We start from the raw sequence: 13435 nt of genomic DNA, 5'->3' as shown, positions 1-13435 counted from the left end.
ATCCACGCACAAGAAAAGCACCGACCACGAAGTAGTGTCAACTATTTAATGTCCAACTCGGGTTTACACGTTCTTGTTTCCTAATTATATATATAGAGCAGCGAGATTAACAAAGTTTATCCAGAGAGAGAGGTCTAAAAACTGTCTGGCTCCACTCTCTCATCACTTGGCCTGACCACCGGTAAAATATGCGTTGTTTTCTTTCTAAACCAAAAGCTGTCACCTTGCCGCAGCTGACAGTAATCAATGACATCACCGTTATCCTGTCAAACTAAAAGTCCCTCGGCCTATCAGCCAAATATCCTGTAAGAAACAAACTAACAACAAAGAAAACATTTTAACTTCTATAATAATAATATCCATCTATTTATCCTATGAAATACAAGGCCAAAATGCTTTTCTATTAACTGCTATTAACTGAAATTACTCTTAATTACCAGACTAGGCATTTAGGCACCTACAACAATATCCACGTTTCCTCCTGCCTATTTCGGGATGAAACAGATACCTGGATTTTGGTCCAAAATGCAGGTGAAAACGGGTTATGCTTCTCACCCGTGCCTATCCTCATGTAGTCTCACATTGCCAGGCCCATCTCCTGAAAGCGGTCAAACACAATGCGTGGAAGGCTGCACGCTCCACATCCTGAGAGTGTTATTATATGTATATGTATGTATATGTAATATTATATGTTTCAACCGTCAATTAGTCAAGCGTTCTTTCTTAAGTAGGATATGATAGATTTGGTAGTTCTTGTTTAAATTAAGTTTGAATAACATTGGTGGATAATAAGCTAATCGTTTTATAATGAGTTATGATTTATTTTAATAATACATGAATAATTGAGTACTTGTAAGTTAACATATGGTTCACATTGGAACACATTATGAGTGTGTTGTAATGAATTACAGTATAGTGATTGACATAAAACTGTTACCACATTTTCTCAGGGAAACAATGTGGATATCAAAGTTAGTCAGTTAGTCAGAGTTAAAGTCAGTCAGTTAGTAATAGTTAATCAGTCAGAGTTAGTCAGTCAGTCAACCAGTCAGAGTTAGTCAGTTGGATAGAAATATTTGTTGGTGTTCAAGTCTAGGACACCCAGACTTGTACCTATTTTAGTCCCTTTCAACAAGTTAATATAGGTATTTGGGGTCCCCTAAACAGAAGACTGCACTTGCACTCAGATGATGCATCTTAGCAGCCTCTATACCTCTCCGTTTCAGTCCTGTTCTCAGTGCCGGTAACGAGGAAGCGGCTTTTAGGATACAAATACGATCATTATCGTACATCTAGCAGTGGTGCTCGAGCATGTACCCTCAAACTGTATGTTGCAGATTAAATATGACTCAAGATCCAGCAATAGCATATTAGGTTCATCTTTAGGTAGAAAACAGATGTTTCTATCTGGAAAAGGCTAAAAGGCTAGAGGGAGAGGGGGGGGGCACTGCCAGGCACTTGACAATTACGAATGCACTCATGTCTGGTGAGAGAACATCACCACCAACAGAATGACAGACATCCTCTTATTCCTAATTGTGGATACGCTCCTACAGTGAGTTTTGTGCCCATATGGTTTCATTAGTTTGGATGAACTGCGGTGCTGTGTTCAGCACTCAGTCAAGCTGCTAGACAGAGAGAGAGAGAGAGAGAGAGAGAGAGAGAGAGAGAGAGAGAGACAGAGAGACAGAGAGACAGAGAGACAGAGAGACAGAGAGAGACAGAGAGAGACAGAGAGAGACAGAGAGACAGAGAGACAGAGAGACAGAGAGACAGAGAGAGAGAGAGAGAGAGAGAGAGAGAGAGAGAGAGAGAGAGAGAGAGAGAGAGAGAGAGAGAGAGAGAGAGAAGCAGAGGCATGACGGGGGGTGAGCGACAGGGGAACCAAACGCGCTGAATTGCTATTGCTGTCTGGTCATGACCGTCTCTCCTACCTCTATGGTGTAGGTCTGGTCATGTTTGACCATCTCTTTCTACCTCTATGATGTAGGTCTGGTCATGCTTGACCATCTCTTCTACCTCTATGATGTAGGTCTGGTCATGTTTGACCGTCTCTTCTACCTCTATGGTGTAGGTCTGGTCATGTTTGACCGTCTCTTATACCTCTATGGTGTAGGTCTGGTGATGTTTGACAATGTCTCCTACCTCTATGGTGTAGGTCTGGTCATGTTTGACCGTCTCTTCTACCTCTATGGTGTAGGTCTGGTCATGTTTGACCGTCTCTTCTACCTCTATGGTGTAGGTCTGGTCATGTTTGACAATGTCTCCTATCTCTATGGTGTAGGTCTGGTCATGTTTGACCGTCTCTTCTACCTCTATGGTGTAGGTCTGGTCATGTTTGACAATGTCTCCTATCTCTATGGTGTAGGTCTGGTCATGTTTGACCGTCTCTTCTACCTCTATGGTGTAGGTCTGGTCATGTTTGACAATGTCTCCTATCTCTATGGTGTAGGTCTGGTCATGTTTGACCGTCTCTTCTACCTCTATGGTGTAGGTCTGGTCATGTTTGACCATCTCTTCTACCTCTATGGTGTAGGTCTGGTTATGTTTGACCATCTCTTCTACCTCTATGGTGTAGGTCTGGTCATGTTTGACAATGTCTCCTACCTCTATGGCAGTGGTCGGCAATAGGCGGCCCGTGGGGCGAAATAATATCTGGCCAGTCAGATTATTTTGAGAATATGATTTTATTTTATTATATAATATCAGACCGACTATAGGCTCTAGGGCTATATATTTAAGCTATAATGTCCAAACAGAGAAACTACCACCACCTAAAGAATGCTTATTATACTTTGTTTTATCCATGTTGAGAGTGAATAACAGGTAGGCTATAGGCAGCGAGGTGCAATGTAGCGCTTGCTCAACATGAATAAAGTTGGTGGACAGCGCCTGGTGCTGAAATAGCAAACAAGCAGTGTTGTATGGTATGAAATAAAAAAAGCAGTTCAGAGGGAGCTCCCGTAGCTCACCGCATATCTCGGCGCTATTTCTGCGTCGGGGAAAACCGTGCTCGTCACGGATCTGGGGGACACGAGTTCGATTCCCGGACCCGCCGTCATTTCTCAGAATGTCTTCCCCTGCTCTACATCCCATTTCAACCTGTTTCTGTCGGTCATGCTTGACCAGAAAAGCGATAAACACTAAAAAAAAAAGTTAAAAAAAAAAAAAAAAAAAAAAAAAAAAAAAGCAGTTCAGTAAGTCATTCGAACTTTATCTTTACTTATAATATATGACTGTGACGGCACCACATATGACTGTGAACAGTAACAATGCAATTAAACCGACGTCAAATCGGAGCAAAAAAAGCTTCTTCAAGAAGACGCGCTACATTAGGTATATAAGAATTACAACGAGACATTCATTAACTAAATAAAAAATACAATTTGGCATTTAACCCTCTAAAGCTGCAAAACATTAAATATTCTACAGTGGACTGGGAGAACCAATGGAAAAATTCCTATTGTTTCTCAATAGTCCAGTCCGCTCCACAGAATGGGCCGTCAGACAGCTGGTTGCGCAAAATGTAGGATAGATCGATAGAGAGATGTGCTCGTCTCTGGTTTTATAATAAAATGGCAAAAAGACAAAGGTATAATGTTCAGTGCAAACATGCATTATATATAATAATGGAAAGTAGAAAAAACTGCTAGTTTACAGTTTATTATGCCACATATGCAGCTTGTTTATTTGTATCCATTATCTGCCTCTGCCACATGTATGTCAGAAGGGGGGCTATGTGAGACTGTTGTTCATTGACTACAGCTCAGCGTTCAACACCATAGTCCCCACCAGACTGGTGGACAAGCTGATCGAGCTGGGTCTGAGCTCCGCTCTGAGCGCCTGGATACTGGACTTTCTGAGTGAAAGGCCACAGGCGGTCAGGGTGGGGGGGTCCTCCAACACCATCACCCTGAGCATCGGGTCCCCCCAGGGCTGTGTTCTGAGCCCCCTGCTGTACTCACTATACACACATGACTGTGTGGCCAAGTTCAGCTCCAACTCCATAGTGAAGTTTGCGGACGACACAGTGGTGGTGGGGCTGATCTCGGACAATGACGAGAAGGCCTACCGGGAGGAGGTTGAGGTACTGGAACGCTGGTGCCAGGACAACAGCCTGCTCCTGAACATTGGTAAAACCAATGAGCTGATCGTGGATTTTAGGAGGAGACAGCAGGAGACACACACACCACTGAGGATAAACGGAGCTACCGTGGACAGGGTGAGCAGCTTCAAGTACCTGGGGGTCCACATCTCAGAGGATCTGACATGGACAACACACATAGACACTAGGGATGGGTACCTTTCACATTTGAACCGATACGGTACCGGTACCTGTGAATCGATACCGGTACCCAACGGTACCTTTTTTCTGTACTTTAGTCTCAAGAAATTTAATTTACCTACCTCAGTCGTGAAAAAAAATAATCCAAACTTCAAATAACTACAATTTCGACAGTTTTCGGCTTGCCATTGCTCCGACTGCTTTGTTGTTGAATCAAGTCAAATCCTAGGTAAGCATATATTGTGCGTGTGAACGTTGGCATGAAAAGAAAAAAGGTAAAAAAAAATTTAAAGCGTACCACGGGTATTGCACTACCACCCCTGCAGGTCCTATACAACAAGAGGTGCAAATCCAGAGCCTGCAGAATAATGAAAGACCCTCACCACCCCAACAACAGCCTGTTCATGCTGCTGCGGTCGGGCAAACGCCTGCGAACACCAGCAACTAGGACAGAGAGACTTCGGCTCAGCTTCTTCCCCCAGGCCATCAGAGCCTTGAACACTGAACTCTCCGCACACATGAGCACACACACATTGTACACGCTCACACACTAGCAGCCACTTTAACATGAGTACACACACACTCATGCTGCACACGCTCACACTTATGGCCACTTTACAAAAGGAAAGGTCACTTTAAGAATAGTATAGTATAACTTGAGATTGTATAATATAGATTGTATAACAGTGTACATAAAGACCCAGTGCCTCATCCGTAGCTAACAGTGTATTGCACTACCACAGGACCTAGCATGTCCTACCATGCTCTGTAAATAACTATGTACATATACCGATATGCCCTACTTTGTTTACTTGTTTTATTGCACAATGTCGTTCTATTGGATTCTTATTATATATTACTTCAAGTTTCAAGTTTCAAGTTTCTTTAATAGTTGTCATACAGAAGTACAGAATACTTTTGTACAAAATGCTTCTTACTGTTGCGCTCCAGAGACTGTGCATGACAAGATAAGTATGAAATAAAAACATAGTAAAAATTAGAAGTAAAAAAAGAGGTCAGTGTTCAGTTTAGACATATGTACAATGTTCGTAGACGTAGTTACCATACAATATACAATACTGTGCAGTGTACTAATATACAATACTATATAGTGCAAGGCATAAATGGACGAGGTGCAGTTTAGGTACAATTCACAGTAGGTGTACGAGTTGTAGTGCAAATCCTTTATCAATAAATATAAAGTGTAAGTGTGTTTGTGTGATCTAAAGTGTGGAGAGTGGGTGCTGCAGTGTGTTGTTTGTTTGAGTGAGTGTGTGGGTGTGTGTGCTGTGTGCATTTGATGGTTGTTGCATAGTGATTATTGTTCGTTTAGCGATTTTTTGTTCGTTTAGCAGCCTGATGGCCTGGGGATAGAAGCTCCTTCTGAGTCTTTCTGTGCTCGCCTTAAGACTCCGGTATCGCTTGCCTGACGGCAGCAGTTCAAAGAGGCAGTTGTTCGGGTGGCTCGAGTCCTTAATAATTCTCTTAGCCTTCCCCTTGCACCGCTTGTTGTAAATGTTCTGGAGGGTGGGAAGCCCCCCTCCAATTGTGCGTTCGGCTGAACGTGTCACTCTTTGTAGTCTGCTACGGTCTTGTGCAGTGCTATTCCCAAACCAGGAGGTGATGTTGCCGGTCAGGATGCTCTCTATTGTACATGAGTAGAAGTTCCTAAGGATCTTCTGACTGACTTGGAACTTCCTTAGGCGCCTGAGGAAGTAGAGGCGTTGTCGTGCCTTCTTCACAACACTGTCAATGTGTGTGGTCCATGTCAAGTCCTCGGATATGTGGGCTCCGAGGTACTTGAAACTGTTCACTCTCTCAACCGGTGCCCCGTCGATGCTGAGGGGGCTGTAGTCCTTGACCCCCGACCTCCTGAAGTCCACAATCATCTCTTTTGTTTTGCTGACGTTCAGGGAGAGGCAGTTCTCCTGACACCACTGTGACAGGTTCTCTACCTCTTCCAGGTAGGCCCTTTCGTCGTTGGCAGAGATCAGGCCCACCACTACTGTGTCATCAGCAAATTTGATGATGGTGTTGTTGTTCCGCTGTGCTACGCAGTCATGTGTGTACAGGGAGTAGAGGAGGGGGCTCAGAACACAGCCCTGGGGGGCCCCTATGTTGAGCGTGATGGATGAGGAGGTGCAGTTGCCGGCTCTTACCACCTGGGGTCTGCCCGTCAGGAAGTCCAAGACCCACTGGCACAGGTCATAGTTCAAGCCCAGGTCCCTGAGCTTGGCTATGAGTTTGGAGGGGACTATGGTATTGAATGCTGAGCTGTAGTCGATGAACAGCATTCTCACATAGTTCCCCTGCCTCTTGTCCAGATGTGATGCTGCTGTGTGCAGCACATGGGCTATGGCGTCCTCCGTGGACCTGTTGGGGCGATATGCTATTGTATTATGCACATCGTTGCGGGCAAGACCCCCCGCATTTCATTGTATACTTGTATGCCGTGACAAATAAAACTCTTGACTTGACTTGATGTTAGTTATAAGGTGGTCTGTCAGAGTTAAAACATTTTTAATTTTTTTTTTTTTTTAAACTTCATTTTTTAGCGTTTATCGCTTTTCTGGTCAAGCATGACCGACAGATGCAGGGTGAAATGGGAGGGAGAACAGGGGAAGACATTCGGCAAATGATGGCGGGTCCGGGAATCGAACTCGGAGTCAACCAGATCCGTGACGCAGCACGGTATTCCCCGACGCTTCCGCGTCGAGGTACATGGTGAGCTACTGGAGCTCCCGAGTTAAAACATTTTCACTATCAATTTATTAAATTAGCCATTGTTTTTTGTTCTGGCCCGCCATATAATGGCTTGGAAAAGATTTGGCCCAAGGCCGAACTGAATTGCCGACCCCTGCTCTATGGTGTAGGTCTGGTCATGTTTGACGGTCTCTCCTACCTCTATGGTGTAGGTCTGGTCATGTTTGACGGTCTCTCCTACCTCTATGGTGTAGGTCTGGTCATGTTTGACGGTCTCTCCTACCTCTATGGTGTAGGTCTGGTCATGTTTGACGGTCTCTCCACTGCGCAGAGTCCTGGCGAAGGTAAACTCTGTGGTGGGCGGGTCCTGATCACCTCCCTCTAACCCGCCTCCTCCTCCTCCTCCACCAGGGACCTCCTCCTCCTCCTCGACAGGCCGCTCCTGCTCCCCCCCGCCCAGGGAGTCTCCCTCCGAATCTCCCTCGCCGCGCTTCTTTTTCTTCTTCTTCTTCAGCTTCTTCTGGGAGTCGGCGTGGGCTTTCCTCTGGCGGTACTCTGCTAACTAAAGAGGAGAGGAGAGGAGAAGAAGAAGGTTAGAGAAGAAGCCCGATACGGTTTGCATCAAAACACACACCTTGTAGGTTAAAAAGACATTAAGAGCCACGTGTTTGTCGGTGCCGTCGTTTAACCCATTAAAACCGGGAAACACATTTGTGTGTATATACAGGCTATATACTGCATTATTAGCAGGCGTTTTAGGTCTAAAGGGGTTAAAAGAACAGCTCTGCCCTACAAAGGCTAATCACAGTAACTGAGAAAAATGGCTTCAAAGTTTGACAGTCCAGCCAAATGTGTTACAGGTAGAAAAGTGGTAATACACTTATTAAATACATCTTACAACATTTTATTTGTATTTCATTGTTTTATTTATAGATATCTGCATGTTTTAAAAGTTGAAATAGATTAGTAACCGAGTAACCCGAAAGTATTATTTTGTTGCAATATCCACAAACAAATATTATTAGACATTATAGATCTCTAGGAAACCAAGGCAGAGCACCATCAATACACTTACTGTGGTTTGCCTTGGGTTTTGGTTGGATTTTGTAGTTGCTGCAATTCTTACACCCTAATTTAATTTCCGTCTAATTTTCCATTGTTTTGTTTGAACTTACATTTCTCAGCCTTCGGTAAAGAACCAAATGACTTTAACTCATTACCTAAAGTACAAAAGAGATCAAACCGTTACAAAAATAAATACCCACAATGGCGGTACACCGCTTGGTAAAACTCCAGCCAAACATAGCGTGCTTCCATGAGACGGCCTCCTCCATCACCTTATAGGGTCAAACCTATTCGCTTCTCCTCCTCCCTCACCTTATAGGGTCCACCCTGTTAGCTTCTCCTCCTCCCTCACCTTATAGGGTCAAACCTGTTAGCTTCTCGCTGTGCGCCAAATGCTAATCTTATAAACAGCTCCTAGCTAAATGGATTACAATTAAACTATTTATTAAACTACAGTGAATCACAACATCCACTAAACAATCAAATTTAGGGTATTATGGGGTTTTAATCATTGGCTTTTCATCAGTTATAATCACGGCACCAACAGTGATCCAAATGTAAAGAAATGGGGAGCCAAATGTAAAGAAACGGGGAGCCAAATGTACACAAACGGGGAGCCAAATGTACACAAACGGGGAGCCAAATGTAAACAAATGGGGAGCCAAATGTAAAGAAACGGGGAGCCAAATGTACACAAATGGGGAGCCAAATGTAAACAAATGGGGATGTTTGTAATGTTAGTTCACACTGGAGTAGAACAGATTGATAATACAATTTAAAATCAATCTACAGATCAAACTCACAAACAATGTGTGTAATAATAAATAAATACCCCACACTGATATGGTCAAAATAAATCAGATTGGGGCTTTGAAACACAAAGTTGTCTATATTGATGCAAGGATCAATATGCACTGTGTTTGGCTCTAACAAACAAATGACAATCCATCAAAAATCCTGAAAGTGGCTTTACATCCAAGCTAACAAGTGAAGTTTAAAGCTTTACAAGGACATTGAGATTGAACTTGGGTGACTATTTTCTGCTTTTCTGAAGTTTTGGTGCTACTTTTGATACATGCCACAGTGTGTGTTTATCACAAACCAAAGAAATGGCTACCAAGAAACTAGCCGAAGAAATGGAAGAGGTGAAAAAGTCTCTGAACTACATGACAGAGGAACTGACCAAGGTATCTAAACAAACGACGGGCCTACTGGATCTAATTGATGAAGTGCGACAACTCAAGGCTGTAGTCAAGGAGAAAGACAAGACAATTGAAGAATTTGAAAGAAGAGTGGAAGATTTGGAACAGTACTCCAGGGTGGATGACATGGTTATATCTGGGCTTGAGACAACCCACCGCAGCTATGCAAGGGCCTCAGCAGGGGACAGGAAGGGTGAGGATGCACCAAGAGAACATTCATTGGAACAGCAAGTTATAATTTCTTTCAACAGCAAACGCATCCCTTTGGACAGCAGAAACATAGCTGTTTGTCACACCCTTCCTCAAAGACAAATCAACAGGCAAAATCAACCCAAAGACAAAACAACAGGCCAAACATAATCAGATTTGTGAGTAGAAAACATAAAATTGAGGTGCTACGGATGGGAAGAAAATTGAAGGATACAGGTGTATATGTAAATGAGCATCTCACAAAGAGAAATTGTGAAATTGCAAGAAAAGCTAGTATCCTGCGAAAGGCTACTCGAATCCAGGACACTTGGACAAGGAACTGTAGAGCAGTGGTTCTCAAACTTTTTACACCAAGTACCACCTGAGAACGTAGCTGGCTCTCCAAGTACCACCATATGACCGGCGTTAAAATACAGTCTATTCAGCTATGCACAGTTCACGCAGGAGGCAAATGTATTCCTAATACCATTAATTTTGTCAGACACAGCCACAATGTACAAAGGGATAGCACTAGAACTAGCAAACGCTTCCACACAACTCATACAATGCAAGGGGCATTGAGAACATAATAACTAACATTCTCACATAGCAAGTGAGAAAATTAAGAACAACTGTATTTCAGCAAATGTACTTAATTCTCTCTCTCTCTCACACACAGGGACCGAAACTAGAGAGCGCCACCCGCCATTTGCGCTCAGTTTTTACGTTTGGCGCCTCCCACTGAGACGTCTGAGCGCCGTGTGACGGGCAATCAAATAGTCATGTGAAAACCGAAAATCATTATCCAATTCTTTAGCGGAGTTCTCACTCGCTGTCTCAGCACAGACATGAAGCGCGCACCGCGCACTGCTGCTGCTACCCCCTCCCCACCTGTTTCTGTATGCCTGCATGTAAACAGAGGCTATTGCCTCCGAGTCACCGTGACGTTAGTTAGCACTGCTGCTCCTACCCCTGTATGCCTGCATGTAAACAGAGGCTATTGCCTCACTGTGACGTTAGTCTAGTCAGTGTGGGACCTTCGTGAGATAACGTACCGTTACAAAATGACCCAGTCAACTATTCACTTAGTTTAATACACGAGGCATTGTGTAACGTTATCCAGCCGGCTAGCTACGGATAGCTCCCGACATCAACAAATCCTCCAGCAATAGTCCAGTGCATAATACCTCCGTTGGCTAGGTAACTAGTCACTACGAAATGTCGCAGTAAACTAAATAGTTCACTGAGGCGTTGTCCCAACGCCATCCAGCAGTAGCTACAGAAAGCTCCTGACATCAATGTCCTACAACAACAACATGCGTATTCGAGTCCCTGGTTTACATCGCATGAGTGAGGGCTGCTGACTAGGGTCCAGGTGCAGCGCCGGAGAATTCTTTTGCATGCTGAATGTAGCATTTAGGGTCCAGCTGCACCCCCGGAGAATCCTTGCTGGAGCTGGAGGCCACTCGAGTATACACACAGACAGTGGAGCTGTTTGCAGACAGCGAGGTGGCGATGTCTCGCAGATAACACAATCACAAGTATGATTATATAATATATATATTTTATTAAAAAAAAATCTATATAAAATAATAATAAAAAAAAAAGTTATCAAAAAAAAGTTGGCGGGTAAGAAATATGCTTGGCGGGTAGATTCTTCCCATCTACCCGCCACTGGCCGGTGAGTCAAAAAGTTAATTTAGCTCCCTGCTCACACAGCAAGCAATTGTCCGTCATTCTCACACACACACACACCACACACACCACACACACACCACACACCACACACCACACACCACACACCACACAACACACACACACACACAATTATTTTGTTACAAAAACTTAATTTCCTGCATTCTGGTGCAGGAACTTTTGAATTTTTACCCTTTAAATGCCAGTGTTTGTGATGGGCATCACAAATTATTGTAAAAAAGAAAAGAAAACACATATTCAATAAATTTTTGAATGTTTACCCTTTAAATGCCAGTTTGTGTGATGGCATCACAAATTATTGTTAAAAAAAACACAAAAAGTTAAATATTTACAATAGGCCTATATCAAATGCAAAGTACATTTTTCTGGGGGGATTATTACAGTCTAGGCATGTGTCAATGATTAGCAGCAACACATATTTTGATGGATTTTTTGTAATGTCAGATTTAACACCAACTCTTTTCAGAAAAGTGGGAGTATTTCATTTTTTATCTGACATTACAAGAAATCTAAAAATAAATGGTTATGATCAGGGCTGAAGTTGAATTAAAGATTTATGACTGTTTAGACTGCATTACTCTCTGTCACAGTGATCTCCTGGTTGTTCCCCACTTAGATTATCTAACTATCGTGCTGCCGCAACCAGAAACACTGGCCTGGCCTGCTTCTAAGTTCAGTGGCCTGACTGCAAAAAAAAAAAAAAAAAAAAAAATTGCTTTTTTTTTAGCTTTTTTGGAAATGTTTTCAAGTACCACCAGCAGTACCACCAAGTACCACTAGTGGTACGCGTACCACAGTTTGAGAACCACTGCTGTAGAGTAATGATACGGCTGAATGGTACACCTGAACAGGCCAAAGTAATAGCTGTTAGAGACATAAAAGAACTTGATCAATATAAATGAAAATAACAAATGCTTTGGCTAAGTGGTGGATTAGGGAAGGTCATACGTTTCTTCTGTTTTCTTTTGTATTTTGGGTGGGTTGTGAAATGTCTGTGAGTTAAAAATCTGACATGAAGCGGCGGCTGGGTGGCGCAGCGGACATTGCGCTCGTCACCAACGCTAGAGACACCGGTCTCGAATCCGGCTGTCAGCGTTGCCTCCGGCTTGGGCCGGCCGTCATACTGACTCAATTGGCAGAGTTAGCGGGAGGGGAGTCAATGGGTGGTAGTCTGATCGTTGTAAACAGCGACTCCTACAGGTCGGTCAGGGCGCCTGCACAGCAAAGGCAGGAAATGGCGGGGGCAGTGTGAGCCTCCTACACGCCAATGAGAGTCCGCGCTGGCAGGTGAAAAGATGTGACTGGCTGCCTCCACGTGTATCGGAGGGGACATGTGATGGGCTTCTATCCTCCCTACAACGGGTCAGTGGGGGGCACATGCGAGCAACGATCAGGACAGGGAAAGGAGAATTGGAAAGAGGAGAAAAAGTGGGTAAAAAAATAAAATAATCTGACATGAGACAATGTGTGAATACACAGATTTAAAGTCTTGACTTTCAAGACCAAACTTTATGAGTTAGACGATGACATTGATCCAGAGTCCAGAGATCCACTTCTGCAGAACATTGATTTGAATTGTGAATATAATTCAGAAGACAAGTTCAATTCAAAAGTGAAAATTGAGGGGTTTTCAGTGATACAATTCAAAAGTGAAAATTGAGGGGTTTTCAGTGATACATTTCAATAGTAGAGGTCAAATTTAAAAGTACCTTCAACAGTTTAAGAATAGGTTTAGTGAAATAGCAATTTCTGAGACTTGGTTGAGAAGTAATAAAGAACTTCAAGGGGGATTAGAGGACTATGAAATGTTTTGGCAAAACAGGGTCAACAAAAAGGCAGGGGGTGTTGCCCTGTTTGTGAAGTCTGAATTTAAGTGTAAAGTTATTGAAAATATGACAACAGTTATTGACAATTTGATGGAATGTGTAACCATTGAAATCAATGTTGAAAAATCCAGAAATATATTCATTAGTTGCATTTACAGAACACCAGGGTCGTGTATTGATCAATTTAATAAGAAGATTTCTGAATTATATGAAATGCATAAGGTGATTTTTTTTGTGGCGACTTCAATATTGATTTGATTAAATCTAATGAACATTAGTCACTGATGTAAGTGGACATTTGCCTGTCTTTGCTGTGTTTGAAATGAAGAATAAATAAAAAATAAGAATAAATAGGTTAGAGGTTACACAATTTGGTTAGGAATAAAATCACCAGAAGCAATACTGGCTCTTAAGGCAGACCTTTTGAGTCATGATTGGCAGGAGGTTTA

General features: G+C 43.0%; 1 protein-coding gene across 6 annotated transcripts in view; it reads right to left on the bottom strand.

Moving 5' to 3' along the window:
- The window catches only part of akap9 (A kinase (PRKA) anchor protein 9), a 276424-nt gene that overhangs the window by 238352 nt on the left and 24637 nt on the right, over window positions 1-13435 (bottom strand). For all 6 annotated transcript variants that reach the window (XM_084313669.1, XM_084313670.1, XM_084313671.1 and 3 more), the window contains exon 2: window positions 7272-7550. In XM_084313669.1, the coding sequence (XP_084169795.1) occupies window positions 7272-7550 (279 nt within the window). The remainder of the gene's footprint in view (window positions 1-7271; window positions 7551-13435) is intronic.

Source organism: Notolepis coatsorum (genome assembly GCF_963971535.1).
Source record: "Notolepis coatsorum genome assembly, chromosome: 4".
Classification (NCBI taxonomy): domain Eukaryota; kingdom Metazoa; phylum Chordata; class Actinopteri; order Aulopiformes; family Paralepididae; genus Notolepis; species Notolepis coatsorum.
Note: the sequence above shows the minus strand (reverse complement) of the source record. Positions and strands in the feature narration are given on the sequence as shown.